The 16,735-nt window shown below is 42.8% G+C and overlaps 1 protein-coding gene across 1 annotated transcript; it reads left to right on the top strand.

Moving 5' to 3' along the window:
• Positions 1–14,217: 14,217 nt before the first annotated feature.
• nr0b1 (nuclear receptor subfamily 0, group B, member 1) lies at positions 14,218–15,792 on the top strand. Its single transcript, XM_084545654.1, has 2 exons — positions 14,218–14,928; positions 15,259–15,792. The coding sequence occupies exons 1-2, from the start codon at positions 14,280–14,282 to the stop codon at positions 15,498–15,500; spliced, it is 891 nt and encodes a 296-aa protein (XP_084401780.1). The 5' UTR covers positions 14,218–14,279; the 3' UTR covers positions 15,501–15,792.
• The last annotated feature ends 943 nt before the right edge of the window (positions 15,793–16,735 follow it).

The raw sequence follows: 16,735 nt of genomic DNA, 5'->3' as shown, positions 1-16,735 counted from the left end.
TGCCTCATGGAAGTTGCCTGCTTTTCCGAGGTTGTAATTCTGCCTTGACTGCTGGAAAAAGTTTCAATTCACTTTCCAGTATGGAAACGATTCCACCATCTCTGAGAAAATCCAACAGCGGTGACCTTTACTCTCATCATCTCAAGCTTAATCAGTTGAAATAAACTAAATTATAAGCTGAAAGTAGACTACATTGCATATTGTTTACAATTTACTGAGCGTACAGGCACGTTTAAGACATACAGTACCTGCCGAGTAGCTCGGCAAAAATATTGCTTCCTATAAACAGGAAGTTCAGCAAGTTCAACTGACATTTTAGTGGAGGCCTTGGCCTTGGTTAAAGCAAACATGTATAGAAAGCAGCACCTTGAAAAGAGAGGAAAAAAAAAATTACCGGTGCAAATAAATTGTGAAGAGCAGGCAGAATGATGTGCCACAGCAATTTTTCTAGTTAAGCAAGGCCAGTGGATGAACTTGAAAAGGTTGAAAAGAAGGAAGCGTAATTGGAAAGAACTTCTTGTTATAAAAGAATCTAGGATTGAAACAGGTGAGATGTGTGAAATGTGGCGTACTTTAAAACTGTGTGGATCAAGACCCTGCCATGTTTTGTTTAGCGGCTTGCAACAAAATTTGTTAGAAGGGTCAACATAATAATAATAATAATATTAAGTATTTCATTAGTAAATAGCTGGCATTAACCTAAATAAGACGTGTAACTGAACTCAGACTCATTCCTTAAATGTCCGCCTTACGTTTGTCGCTCACTTTGTGAAAGTAACTGATATAACAACACTGGATGTACGGCACCTACAAAACAAAAGTTCAGCCAGCAGTGTTGGATGCTCAGGTCTCAATTTTGGAGAGATGTTTTCACAACAGTGTCTAAGCCTTAATGTAAAATGAAGTACAATGAAAACAGACAGCAACGTTTATAGTTTTAGCTCTGACATATGGGCATCAGTAGGAAGCTATTGTGCAGAATTAAACAGCAAAAGTTGTCAAGTTAAAGAGCCGTGTGGATTTCCTGGAGCTGGTGGAGACCAAAATAGGAGCTAAAAAGGGACAATGTATGTATGGAGTTCCTGTTTCCAGTTTAATAATGGGTTTGTCACATCGATGAATGATTTGATGATAATACGATTAAGGTTTTTCTTCTGATACACACACACACACACACACAGCCTTAAAATCAGTTCATGAGCTGTGAACATGCCTATGTGTGCAGGACACGACTATTCTGGGATGCAACTCATCCCAGGGGGCGTCCTTGAGCGAGACACTAAATCCCAAGTTTTTCTCATTTCCCAGTTCCCAGTGCTTCACACTGGTGTGTGTAAATGTTTGTGTTCTTGTGTGAAGGAATGGGTAGATGTGTCATTGTGACTGTAAAGCTCTTTTAGTGCCAATAAAGTAGAAAAGCGCTCTGTCAATAATCAAATTAGGGTGGCACAGTGGTGTGGTGGTTAGCACTGATGCCTCACAGTGCGTTCGAATCCATCGACCGACTGGGCCTTTCTGTGTGGACTTTGCATGTTCTCCCTGTGTCTGGGTTCGTTAGGTTAATTGGTGATTCTAAATTGGGCGTGAGTATGAATGGCGACCCTCCAGAGGACAAGTGGTTGCAGAAAATGAATGAATGAATGAAATAATCAAATTACCTGACATTCTTTGGACACAAACTTGACTTAAACATTGTAGTATTAAACCTCCCTGTCTGAGTAGTTTTGTTTCTGTATTTTGAGTGGGTCCCTGTAAATTTGGAGGCTCTCAAAATCAAATTACAGAGACCTTCAAGTGGCTGCTGGCAGAAGTCCACCTTAACAGCGAGTCAACACTTCAAATTAACCCTTTGATGAGAGTAAAGCTAAAGAGCACCTGCCTACAGTGTAACACAAACAAACCATACTGGGGAAATGATGCACAGATTAACTATGTGGGCTTGAGTAGAACAATGGAACAGGCCGTTAATGCATTCTCCAGACTTCACAATGCTTGGCAAACCCCAAGGTCTCTTCTATAGATTTTAAGTTGAACAAACAAGGTAATAACAAGATTGTTTATGTTTACGTGACACATGTCGTAAATGCTGCTCAAGAAAAAATACTTTAGTGGAAGAAATACAGCATAAACACACAATGCATTTTCTGTTGCTAGTTGGTTACCACATCATTCACTTGACTAAAGCACTTTTATAGGGGATATTTCTTCTACATATGGATGGACAAAGATCTGTGGCTGAAACCCTTTATCACACAGACTTAATGAAGATATTCGCCATGAGACTTTATTAATGACGATGACTGATACGGTCTCAGAGTTGCACGCCAGTATTGAGAATAGAAAGCAGGAGAAGTAGTTTTGAGGCGGGATGCGTGTATGTAGTACTTGACACCACAGATACACTTATATGCTCTCTGTGTGTTAAGTGTTTGCTTGAATGCACTGAAAGTCAAACTGCCTGTGGAAAAAGGAAACAAGGCCACAAATACACTGCTCATATAAAGCTATAGAGCTAAACTTTTGTCTCCCCACTCTAGTAATGAAAGTAATTACATAAAAGCTGTGTACATCTGCACATAACTGCAATCCTCAGTCCCCTTCTGTTCGTTCATCACTCTCCATGGAGGAAAAGCTAAACTAAAGGGCTGTTTAGGCCTCTGTAGGAGGTATACAGCGTAACCTACGCATGTAGCTGTTAGGATGGGTTGCGAGGTAAGGGGACTGAGAAGGCTGAGGCAGGAGTTGGCGAAAGGTGAAGAAACAAAAACTTCAGTGAAACATAATCCACTGAAAAAGTGAGCTACACAAGACAGGACAAAAACTACGAGTGACAAGAAACTTGGCATGAAAACAAGGCTAGAGACAAGTACGACCTAACAGGGAACAAAGGGGAAGGCAGGGTAATACACACAGGGGACAGAGGGATGACGAGACATAGGTGACACAAATCAAGACAGAACACAAGGAGAAACCAATGACCTAATCAAAAGAGGGAAACACAGGGAGTAACACAAAACAGGAAATCGAGAACTTAACAAAACAAAACAGGAAACTGAAAACAGAAAAACTTAACACCAAACCATGACTGTAAAAAAAACAAGAACTCCAAATACAAGAAACAGAAACCCAGGAAAACTAACCACAAAGCATGACAGTAGCCTTCACCGGTGCAAGCCATTTATACTTGTGCGCTCGTCATTCTGGCTCGCTCTGTAAAAACGCCACCAATTTTTGTTTCTACTTCCTGCTGCACTTTCAACAGCCTCATCGAAGACGAGTCATACAAGCGTTTGTAGGCCTATCTCCGAACCTCTCTCAGTTAACCTTTCCTCGATGTGTTCCATCTGTATTGATCCAAAACAATCAGCATCTATCAACACGCTATTTCCAAGCGGACCAATCACAACCAATGGAGGCAACTGATGCAATTGACTGACATATGACGCAAGCAAAGAAAACACTGTCTATGAATTTTAAGAGGGCGGCTCCACCCATGAACTAGCCATATTTTTAGATTTAGAGAAACATACAAGAGGGTTACCAAGAGGGTTACCAAGAGGGTTACCAAGAGGGTTACCAAGGCAACAAGAGTCTGGAATGTCCACTGGCAACCAAGTGTCAGCAACAAAGCGATGAGCAACAAGAAAATTTGAGTTTTTAGACTGAAATCCTTCCTCCATCCTTCCTTTTTTTTTTTTTCATCTGGAGTGTCAGAAACTTCCTGTTTCATTCTTCTGGTGTGTAATTCATAGTTTCATAGTTACCTTTGTAACGCTGGTTTCTCTGCTAAACTATTGTTGGTGTGAGCTTCTTTGTCCCTGTAGGTACGGTTGCTCCCCTCTTCAGCTCTGTGAAGCAATCTTTGCAGATTTAGTAAAATGCACTGCGCCAATATGTGAATGCTACTACAGACACAAGTTTCACAGACCCTTATTATTCGAAATACATTGTGATTCCCTCGCCGCTGATTAGCTCAAAACAGCATTGTGCGAACTCGCCCTGGCAAACGCTTGAATGTCTGTGAAGGTTCTCAGTCATCCGGGTCATCGTCTGTACAAAAAAAAGCTGAAACCAAGAGCAACTGAACTTGTATAGTTTCACCACTCAGATGCCCTTGGAGTCATCTTTGTTTTTTTTTTTTTTCTTTTGGATATTGAATCATTTATATGTAAAAGTTCTGCACTGGCAGAATAAATGCAATGTACTCTTACTTGAATCCACTAAAAGTAGAGTAACAAGCAAGCCTTTCCTGCATCAAAAGTCCAGTTTAATTACAACATGTAACAGGAGTTGATGTGAGTGATTAAAAAGATGGCATTTACGGTCCAACATCACAGATTCTTGGAATTCAGCATCATATTCAAGACACTCGAATACAAGTAGATCCTGTTGGTGCACAGGAAAGCTAAAAACAAGCTTTAAATCAAGGTTAATTCGTAAGTAGCTCGTCAAGCTGATCGAGTTAACCTACACTTCTGCTGAGCGCAAAATCTTTATGTGCAAAGTTACTCATAACAACGGGCATCAAATAAAAGAGATAAAACGAAGGACAAAGAAAATGTGAAGGAAAGATGACATGGACTGAGACAAAAATACACTATAAAGTTGCATAGAAATAATTATCTTCAAGTGATATGTGAGGTTCCAAGAGATTATAAGTAATTTCACAGAAGAAAGCGAATATGTTCAGATTGGAATATCAAAAGACAGAAAACATTGCATTTCTCAAGGCATTACGTATCACAGAATAACCAAGGAAGCAAAGCAGACAGCGTGACTCACTGCCTGCCTTGTGAATCATTTACAGAAATTTGAAAATGTCTTTTTTGTTGTTCAATGTGTGTAAGTTTCAAATTCTTCTCTTGCAAACTTAATGAGGATTTTGTTTGGGGGAATATTAGTGGAAATGTCGCAGTTTGGCTCTCAAATAATAAAACTCCCAAAAAAAGAGAAACCAGCCAACCTCCTTAACATCCTTTATTTTATTTTTTTTTCAGCTCACTCGCCCTGATCTTTCCCACACGAGCTCTGTCTTGTTTTCCTCTCGCCCTCCTCACCTCCCCCATGTCTCTTCCCGGCACGCCGGCATTGTTATTGGTGTCATAATTTACCTCCTTATGCAAACATGACCCCGTCCTCAATATGCTGCGAGGCAAAATATTCATACTGTAGTCACTGTGAGACCAATAAAGAATGAGATAGGAGGGACATAAATTATTGCTCCATACAGCTACAGTATTTCATATTTCACTGAGTAGCCTTTCCACGCATCGCATGATACACACATACACTTAATACATGCGTGTCTCACCTGTGTTTTTAGTAGGGGCTATACATACAAAAAGGGGACATTATTTCATTCTGTGACATGCGTTTGGTTGCAATGAATAGATCAGAGAGGACAAGCAGAGGTGGAAGGAAAGGACAAGTGTGGGAAAGAGGGACGAAATTGGATAGAGAGCCAGGTGAGCCAATCTGCATCTGAATAGCTGTTATCCTTAAATGCATTTTTATGATGCCTCCTTCGAGTGCACCCTTTGTGGGGTCGCACAAGCGGAGTGAGATAACTGGAATGAAGGAGGAGGTCTTAAGACGTGAGGAGACAGAATGAAACAAACACTCGAGTGTGTCACTGGGGGGCCATTGTGCCGCGTGGATTCGGTAGCACATGCACACTCATGGGCTTGACCTTGGCAGCCTCTCCCTCTTCTCCTCCATCCTCCCTACATGTTAACGCACTCCTTCAGCCCCCGGGGTCCCACTCAACCTTGGCTAATTAGCTCGCATCCCAGTGGCATATGTTCAACACACAGTTTATCCACAACAAGGACATTACAACTGCGTTGCCCCCCCCCCCCCCCCACCCTACACACACTCTTTCATGTTGCTGGCACTTCTTTGTAGCGGGGTGATCTGTTTTTGTCTGAGACAGCTAGTACTGAGTTATTATTAATCCTTTACATGCGCCTTTTGTCCACTACTGTTTTGTGTTCTTAACTAATATATTTTTTTTTATATTCCAATAAATCAAATCTGTGAAGTCAAAGAGTAATAATAGTGGAGTATTTTACCGTCATTCATTGTTCTTACAGTCTCATGAGCATGTTTTTCATCCACAGCAGGAAGCCATTTTCTGTGAAACAGCCAATTAGTCCACAGTATACCACATACACAGAACCACACAGCAGACAGACACAGTTAGCAAGTTAAAAGAATCGTCTTTATTGCCACATAGGTTCGCACATACAGTACGAGGAATTTGCAGTAGGTGTCATCTGCTGGAAAATGCATGTTGGACCGACATTTGACTGCTTTGGGTTGTGTGAAAAGCACCGATGCACTTAGCGCCGATGCCTCACAGCAAGAAGGTTCCGGGTTTGAATCCATGGGCCGACTGGGCCTTTCTTTGTGAAGTTCTTCCTCCCACCGTCCAAAGACATGCTTGTTAAGGTTAACTGGTGATTCTAAATTGGCCGTATGTGTAAATGTAAGTGTGAATGGTTGTCTGTCTCTTTGTGTTAGCCCTGCGATAGACTGGCGACCTGTCCAGGGTGTACCCCCGCCTCTCGCCTGATGACAGCTGGGATAGGCTCCGACTCTTCACAGGACAAGCAGTTACAGAAGATAAAGTTGTTCTGGGATGTAGCTCATCACAAATAACCTGATAACCAAACCTGACATCCTTGGGACTTATGGTAAATACTGTTTCTTATGTAACTAATGTTAGACAAAACACTGCAGTATTTTGAGCTTCAGTACTCGAGGTGAGTTTTTTTTTTCTTTCTTTCTATTTTTGGTGAGTGTGTCTCTGTCTCTGTGAGTAGAGCTGATGAACACCCGCCTACAGCGTAACACAAACAATCCATACAGCAAACAGTATATTTGGGAAAATTATACACAGATTAGTTTTGTGGGCGTGGGTAGAACAATCTGTACAAACCATGAATAACATCTCCAGACTTAAAATATAGATCTTTAGTTAAAAAAAGGAATTAATAACATGACAGACTATTGGCATTTGTTTAGGTGACACATGTACAAAATACTGCACAATAGAAACATGAAAACTTACAAGAGTAAGAAATACGGCACAAACACACAGCTTTTTTTCTTGTTGCCAGCTATTTGCCAAGCGGTCTGGATTCACTCAAGACTCCCACTGGCCTTACACTGCAACATGTAGGGCATCATGCCCCAGATGGATGTCACTGTGGGTCATCACTCCTGTATCCAACCCCAACTGTAATCTCACTTTAGGACTACCTTAATATTCAACATGTAATTAATTGTTACACAAAAGCCTTAACCAAAAACATACATATCACAAACATGCTGTATGTACGTACATTACCTGTGTGTATGCCAAGTTTGTTGTGGTCTATAATTCCTCTGACTCATTCCTTGCAATCTGAAGTGTGGATTACTTGAGGCAAAACACTACATTGCCAAAAGTATTCGCTCATATGCCTTTACACACATATGAACTTAAGTGACATCCCATTCTTGATCCATATGGTTTAATATGACGTCAGCCCACCCTTTGCAGCTATAACAGCTTCAACTCTTCTAGGAAGGCTTTCCACAAGGTTTAGGACTGTGTTTATGGGAATTTTTGACCATTCCTCCAGAAGCACATTTGTGAGGTCAGACACTGATGTTGGACGAGAAGGCCTGGCTCGTAGTCTTCACTCTAATTCATCCCGAAGGTGTTCTATCAAGTTGAGATCAGTACTCTGTGCAAGTTCTTCCACACCAATCTCGCTCATCCATGTCTTTGTGGACCTTGCTTTGTGCACTGGTGCACAGTCATGTTGGAACAGGAAGGGGCCATTCCCAAACTCTTTCTACAAAGTTGGGAGCATGAAATTGTCCAAAATCTCTTGGCATGCTGAAGAAGTTCCTTTCACTTTAACTAAGGGGCCAAGCCGAGCTCCTGAAAAACATCCCCACACCATAATCCCCCCTTCACCAAACTTCACACTTGGCTCAGTGCACTCAGACAAGTACCGATCTCCTGGTAACCACCAAACCCAGATTCATCCATGAGATTGCCAGATGGAGAAGCATGATTCGTCACTCCAGAGAACACGCCACCACTGCTCTACAGTCCAGTGGTGGCGTGCTTTACACCACTGGATCCTACGCTTTGCATTGCACTTGGTGATATATGTCTTGGATGCAGCTGCTCAGCCATAGAAACCCATTCCATGAAGCTCTCTACGCACTGTTCTTGAGCTAATCTGAAGGCCACATGAAGTTTGGAGGTGTGTAGTGATTGACTCTGCAGAAAGTTGGCGACCTCCGATTTGCTGTCGCTTTCACTTTGTTAAAATACCAGATAGTTGACTGTGGAATATTTAGTAGCGAGGAAATTTCATGACTGGACTTGTTGCACAGGTGGCATCCTATCACAGTACCACGCTGGAATTCACCGAGCTCCTGAGAGCGACCCATTCTTTCACAAATGTAGAAGCAGTCTGCATGCCTAGGTGCTGGATTTTATACACCTGTGGCCGTGGACGTGATTGGAACACCTGAATTCAATTATCTGGATGGGTGAGTGAATACTTTTGGCAATATAGTGTATATAGTGGTTCAGTAAGAACTTGCTGCAAGGATTAGGAGCCTCTTTAGGCACTCAGTAGTTTTCTACTGCAGGAACCAGGGTCTAAATTAACTTTAAAGACAGTTTTGCTCCCCAAAAAGTTTTATTTTTTTTTGTTTTGTTTTGCACTGGAACTTTTGGGGGTAGGGCATGTAGCAATGAACATTTCCCAACTGGCTGAGTACTTGCAGCATTTCATATCATAGACAGTCTTTGCAATATCTTTCAATCTTTGAAAAAAGGGTAAATGTTCAAGGTAGTTTGGTTTGAAACACAGTTTGGGTTGAGTGACTGTGCTTTATGTAGGAGCGATAAACAAACCAACATCATTCATTTACTTTCAATGTCAACGAATTTAATTAAACTGAATTGCAAATATTACTGATGACTGAAAAATTAAATCAGTTGATAAGCTTTCGGGTGAACTAATAGAAAAAGAAATCCTTTGAAAAGAACCTTTGATATATGACATAATTTGGGTACTGTCACTGATGCACTGATGTAAAAGCATTTCATGGTCGCGGCTTAATTTGCATTTGTTCTAACCTCAACTTGTTTTGTGAAATAATGAATAACAAATAGAAACAAGTGACAAGCTCAGAGGAGGAAATGTCAAGATCAGAAACATTTGTCTGTCTGCCTTGTATACATTTTTTAACTATATGTAACACAACTAGCAGTAAAATGTACAAACCTCGTCTTTGATGTGATATGTGGTGAAGTATACGTATAAAGCTGTATTGAATAGAAAATGAAACTTAAGTAAAAACATCCTAGCTTGTTTCATGTGGTGAATACAGATACAGATTTCTCTGCAGAGGTTTTTCCAAAAGGTCAAAACTCAAATCAAAATTTTACTTTCCAGTATTCTAGGGAGTTTTGATAAATATAAATTCAAATAAATATATATATATATATATATATATATATATATATATATATATATATATGTATTTCAAATTATAAGCTAAAAAACAATCGAATAAATATGTTTTTGAACAAACTTTTATCAGATAAAACAGCAAATGCGTTACACTGACTGGATGCACAACACTAACACTGTACGTACAATAAAACGTACAATAAATAAACCAGTCACAATACAACCTATGTTACTGCAGTGTGTTAGAATACATCCCATTGCGCCATAATTGCAAAATCATTTGTGCCTGGCCTAAAAGCTAGTATATCTGCTGCTTTGTTTGTTGCAATCAGGGTGACCTTGTGTTTATACACTATCCTTGAACATTGTTACAAGAGGAGAGACAAACAGACTGTGAACCAACCATCCTATCACAAGCGCGTGCTATGTTATGTGTGTGTGTGTGCGCGCGTGTGTGCGTGCCGTTCACCCATATTCAGCGAGAGGTTAACAGCTGAGGTAAACAATGAGCCAAGCTGTGTTTATTCAAAGAGAGGCTCTGATCACGGAGTTCTTGTTATTAGGTGACAGGGTTACTACACATACAACGGTAAAGGTAGGAGGGCACGGGTAACTTCTAGGGGAGCGGGTTGCTCCATGACGACTGAGTAAACGCCATCCCACGTGGAAGACTCTGATTGGTCAAATTATGATGCGTACTATTAGATGCAAAAATCTAAAATTTGTCTTAGAGGCTTAAAGTCTGTTTGAATGATTGTGAACAAGTGTGTTTTAATGTGTTTTGCCATTTTTAAACTTGTAGGAGGAAAGGGGAGCTGATAAAAACCATTTAATTTACTTTGTATAAGCTACCATTCTGTATTTTCAGTCACAATATAAATTTTTTTTTGTGGTTCGTACAATTCACTTCTTTTAAATTATTCTGATATTGATCTAAACTACAGTATGTGTCACCACTTCCACAACTTTTCTTTATTCCTTAATCTTTAATGATTGTTCCGTATTTGTTCTCGTCAGTCTTTCCATCTTTTTATATATTTATGTCTATATCTATATCTATATAACCTCTCATTTGTCCAGCACATCTAAAGCCAACTTGTCTTCTTCTTTCGTCCTCTCTGACACAAGCACACAGTCATACACTTTCACTTTGCTGTAAGTTGGTGACATGAGTCCTTGGAAAGTGCAGTATTCAATTTGTAACTATTATGGAGACAAGGACACAGTCCTTTATGTGAGCAGCCACAGAGAGAAAATGGAGGCAGTCACTATAGCAACCGCCAGAAGAGTGCCCAACAAATCAACAAACAATGCAGTACAAGACTTTTCCAGGGGAGCCATTTAATGCAAAGCCTTGAATCATACAAAGTTGTCCTCTTAAGTTTCTGAGACATGTCTTGCAGTGCCTGTGGGTGTCTAAGCCCCAAGTGTTTGGTAAAAACCTTGTGTTTTTCTCCACTCTTGGGTTTCAAGGCCGGCTCGCCTGAATGTGCCAAAGAGCTGTCTTCTTGGGTCATGGCAACCTCAGAATTTCATTTGTGTGATCAGCCTTCAGGAAATGCTTACTGCGCACATAACAATACTTACTTATTGAAAACACTCTGCGTATTTACTTGAGCAGTCTGCACATTTATTGAAAAAGTTCAAAATTAGAAATCCCGATCATTTCCCAAGAATGTAGAGTCAAGACAACTCTATTTATCTTTTAAAAGGTGAAGTCTTAATTCTTAGTCTTATTATAACTAAACAATAAACACCACTTTTAACGATGTTTCATTTTCTCAATCCATTCCGCTTTAATTCCTGAACGTTCTCTCTCACGTTCCCATGCCCCTCGTCTGAGTAAATATCTCCTTCGGTTCTGACCTTGCTCTAAATTTCAACACCAGACACGGAACTGCGGCACGCCTGATGCAGTCTGACTCCGACTGTCTGGGTGTCACAGCAATTAGTTTAAGAAGTGCAGATTAGAGGCAGACGAGTGTGCATGTGAGTGTGCACATACAGATGAACTATTGATTTGTTCCCGGCACTTAATTTTGGGATTGTGTGTGCTGACGTTTTGGAGATGAGAGGAAGGACTCTGACAGGAAGGACATGAAGAAGAGTTTCACGTTTGCCCTGAAGTGTGAAACCAGGATTGTTTCGTAGCTTTAAGCTGAGCCAGAGGAGTCCTGGGGGTGTAACTTACGATGTGTTTGGTGAAATACTGCGTACCAGCTATGGACAAACCCTTATCAGAGCGTTGTGTTCCGTGAGAAGTGTGTTCCTATCTTAAAAGTTATGTGGTGGGGCTGTCTGCTGAGGGGGCCTTCCCGTACTGGGCCATTTTAAACTGGGCGCGGGACCAGCAGGCAGCACGCCAGCGAAACAGTCTGCTGCACATCAGAGAAAACTAAAAACAAACTTGACCCTGTGAACACACACACACACACACAAAAACATCTGCACATTTCATTAAAGTACTAAAATCTGGTTTCACCCTTTTAATTCCAAAATGTATAAATTGATTGCAAAAAAAAATGAAACTAAACTTTTGACACTGCTGCAAAGTAGTAATGTATTTTCAGATTCCATTCCAGATCATTTTTACTTAATTGTCAAGCAGCCCTACTATTTATTATTTGTCAAGTTTTATATCTTTACATGTAATCGGTTGCAGAAAGTTGAGGCCCCTTTCAGTTTTTGGGAAACACATATAACTGAAGACCTATCAAGTTACTGCTAAAGCAAACAGTTTGTAGTGTTCAGTGGTCCTTCTGCATTTTCTGACTCTAGATAAGTCTTAATCATTGCACGCAGGGCTAGACGTAACAAGAAAGACCGGCCACAGTGAGCTGCTAGAGGAAGAGCTGCAGGACACCATGCACGATATCAAGTCATGGTTAAAGCTGTTTTAACAGATTCATTAAAAACCACATACACCTGTTGTTGTTGTGGGAACTTGAGGGCGGTGTCTGATCAACCAGACAGGTATTCTAGGCATTAGTTGTAAAGTTGGTGCAGTAAAAAATGCTTTTCTTCAATTGTATTTAATATAAAGCTCGTTCAAACTGTTTTGATCATGAGCATCATGAGCAGGGGGTTGGGTGCAGGATGATATTAAAAAATATTTAAGATAGATTCCCTGTCAGAGGGAAAGATGCAGGAGTGGAGAGCTACTTGAGCACATCCTGCCCAAATCTGATAAACAAACAAAGGGGGAAAACGGGACCCAAGTGCAAGACAAAGAGCGACTGAGCGCTGTGGCTGTCTTTTCAACTCTCTGTGCTTTTGCAACAAGACATAATGTAATCTCTCCTTGAGACGGAAGGATTTTTATAACCTGCGCTGGCTGGGCCTTGAGCAGGAGAAGAGACGGGCTGAGTGAAGGCTGTTTATCCCGCGGTGTCCTTGATATAAACATGTGAAAAATCTCTGTTTTTTCCCTCTCAGCTAAATCAATACAAAGACGTTCGGCCTCCGAACAATGTTGTAGCACTACAGCAAAAGTTTTTCATCTTGCCTCTATTCATACCTGCGCTCTTCAAAGCGACAGAGAAAGGGACACAGAGGCCGTGCTTACAAACCCTAACCCCAACCCTTCAATGAAGATCCTCATTTACCAGAGTGAAGGTATTTGTTACGTGGCCATACCAGAACTACTCAAACCTTTGACCAATCTGGTCTGTAGAAACCTTAGACCCCTGCTCTGAACTTTTGCCTTTTCTACTCCTTTCCTTCCCTGGCTAAACTCCTCTATAATCACTTCTGATTTCCCCTTGGGCCTCGTCCTCCGCCGCTCTCAGGTAGCAGCCAACCCTAACCCGTGATCCCTCTTAGGAGCAATTAAGATAAACCTCTAATTCGTCTGCTTTATCCCAACCTGTCCTTCTCAGCCTCTCATTCACTGACCTCCACTCCTCCCCACCGCTGCTCCCCGTCCTCCTTCAGTGACAGAGGCAAGGAGAGCACTGAGTCATGACATCATAATTCACCAGCTCCAGTTTTCACGGTTAAATCAATATCAGTGTGTCCGAGTCAAGGCTGGCGGCTGGCCTTCACAGCTCGCCTCTTCCTACTCCTTTCTCATAGAAAATCATATAAATTGTCCCTAAAATAATTAAGCCTTCAGATCCAGGTCTGCCCTATATTTTTTAACCGGCCGCTGCCTGATAAACAACACTGCCAGAGAGTCGAGGTAATGCCGAGAACTGGTCTCTGATTCCCTCTCTGTCTTTCTTCTTCAACTATTTCAATAAAAACTGTTTAATTAAAAAGGGCCACTGAATGCTGGCTGCTGGAGCTGTTGCAGTGTTTCATTTGAGTCTCTCTTAACCTTTTTATTTAACCTTTCACATGTGAGCAATGAGATAAAAGCAGCTGTTGTGACTTCTGGCAACAACAAAAAAAAATCATTTTTGCAGTAGTCTGTCTGGAATATGAGAGAACTGTGAAAAGTGTGTGTGTACGAGAGAGAGAGAGAGAGAGAGAGAGAGAGAGAGAGAGAGAGAGAGAGAGAGAGAGAGAGAGAGAGAGAGAGAGAGAGAGAGAGAGAGAGAGAGAGAGAGAGAGAGAAACAAGAGGAGGTGGAGAAATAGAGGAGGAGGTGCCTGGGGAGGTGGAACATAGAGAGAGTCTGAACAGGCTCTCAAAGCGCGGGGACAGACGGGAGCTAATATAAACGTGCCGCCCTTCACTCGGGGCTATCAGGGGCTAAGAAAACAGCGCTACCTCTGTCACTGACCTCCGCAGCTTCAAAGGAGCAGCGGGACGCGCCGAGCTCCGGCCCATGTGCATCGGCCAGCGGTCATGGCCACGCTGGAGGGCTGCCGCTGTCGAGGCGCCAGCGTCCGAAACAACAACAGCATTCTCTACAGCATTTTGAAGAGTGGCAACCTTGTGACCGCCGAGGAGCAACAACAACAACACCACCACCACCACCAACACCCCCAACAACAAACGCTGCAACACTTGTTCCAGAAGACGCCCTCCTCCGCCCCAGCCTCGCTGCAGGAGCTCCGGCAGCAGGCTTGCTCCTGCGGCTCGACGCGGCGCCGGGGCATCCTCCGCTCCCCGCAGGTGACCTGCAAAGCCGCGTCCGCGGTCCTCGTGAAGACGCTGCGGTTCGTGAAAAACGTGCCCTGTTTCCGAGAGCTCCCGGAGGACGACCAGCTGATGCTCATCCGGAGCGGCTGGGCGCCTCTGCTCGTTCTGGGACTCGCGCAGGACCGGGTGGACTTTGAGACCACAGAGACCGTGGAGCCCAGCATGCTGCAGCGCATCCTCACGGGTTTGCCGGACAGGCAGGGCGAGGTTCTGGCCAGGCAGAGCAGCGGCGCGGCCGGGGTCTCTATCGTGGACATCGACGCTATTAAAGCGTTCCTGAAGAAGTGCTGGAGTGTGGATATCAGCACGAAGGAGTACGCGTACCTGAAGGGAGCTGTTCTCTTCAACCCAGGTGGGTCAGGGCACCTGCACGTCAAAGTTATTTAACTCATGTGGCACACAGCACAGAGACGTCACTCTGGTTACGCTGCTGTATTTTGCTTGTGTTTGATCGTCACGGGCAGTTTATTTGTGCCAAAAGTTGGATTCATTGTAAACATTACCCAAATAGTTACAGAGAATCACATTTTGTGCATAATCTCAGACACGCAGGCCAATGTGCGCACCTTTGCTGCTCGTTTTATCGAATCCACATTAAACTTCTCTCTCCACTTTCTCACTTCCTCCCACTACCTCTCTTTCTGTGCTCCCTTCCTCCCACATCACCCCTTTCCCCTCTCAGATCTGGAGGGTTTGCGCTGCCTGCACTACATCCAGTCGCTGCGTCGGGAGGCGCACCAGGCTCTGAACGAGCACGTCAGGCTGATCCACCGCGAGGACACGGCGCGGTTCGCCAAGCTGCTCATAGCCCTGTCCATGCTGAGGACCATCAGCCCGCCCGTGGTCGCGCAGCTCTTCTTCAGACCCGTCATAGGGAGCGTCAACATCGAGGAGGTGCTCATGGAGATGTTCTACGGGAAGTAGGTCACAAGGTGCACCGTGGACTGAGATGAATTCAGCAGGTTCAGCTGCCGAACTGACTGAAATGATCCGTGCTCTTTTTTTCGGGTAGGAGATAAGAGAAGACGAGGATGATATTTGGGACTGAACATAAGACAACTGTGGACTGTGAAACCCAACACAAGCAGAAGTATGTGTGCATGTGAGAAAGAGAGAGAGAGAGAGTGTGTGTGTGTGTGTGTTGGGCGTAAGAGATGTTATAAAAGAGGAAAAATACAAAGCAGCTGCTGGAATTCATAACTTATTTGTTTTTATATAAACTATTTTTCTATAATAAGAATAAAAAATACTGTTGTGTCAACGTGTGTGAAATCTGCGCTGTCATCACTGAGACATGTCCCAGAAAAGTCTGAAATCAGCCCTGGACTGAATCTTTTCCAGGAGATAATGCAGTATGTATGAGTACACGAGGAGTGATAAGGCAGCGCTCAGGGGAAAATCTGACGTAAACCACCTTGAATAATCTGAGTCATACTGATCGATGTTATCTACATTTTGATAAAGGCTTGTCTCACCACATAGCTACGGGCCACGGTTCAGTTACTCGCACCAGCTGTTCTCTGTTGTTGCTGTAGAAGCTGGAGAGGTTTACTGTTGATCACTTCAAATTCAGGTGAAATGCCACATTAGACCACCAGAGTGCAACGTTATACCACACGGAGCAAGTCACATGCGTCAGCCACCCACTTCCACCACAGACAGGTGCAGGAATGGTGTATTATAAGCGCCTCAGGTCATGTCCTACCTCTGCCTCCAGCTCCGGCCATTGCAATGTGCAAACAGAAATAATCCCTGTATAAATTATCTAGAGGAAAAAGGTAGTACAGGCTTCCTGGAAAATAATATCTATGTACTTCACGCACAGGCAGCTACCGCAGGTAGTGTTGGCTCTTGGCACAATTATGTAAACTATTATTTATGTAGAGGCCTATGTGATGAGACAGTCTACTGCATGAATGTTCACCTCGGGCGATGGGCCAAAGACTTCCTGCTGTTACAGTACGACCACATGATTTTATGAAGTCCCTGCACACCTGATTTCCCCTCTAGCCGCTATCACACTTTGTCACTGTTTAAGCTCCAGATGGCCCGTGCATGTGCTCGGGCCTCTGTGGCCTCTTTGTTTGTGGCCTCACCAATAAAACAGCCTGGCTAGAAGGTTGGTATTTAACATTTAACACGCAGCCAAACTGTAGCGT

This window comes from Chelon labrosus, assembly GCF_963514085.1.
Source record: "Chelon labrosus genome assembly, chromosome: 5".
NCBI lineage: Eukaryota > Metazoa > Chordata > Actinopteri > Mugiliformes > Mugilidae > Chelon > Chelon labrosus.
This window is presented reverse-complemented; position numbering and strand designations above follow the sequence as displayed.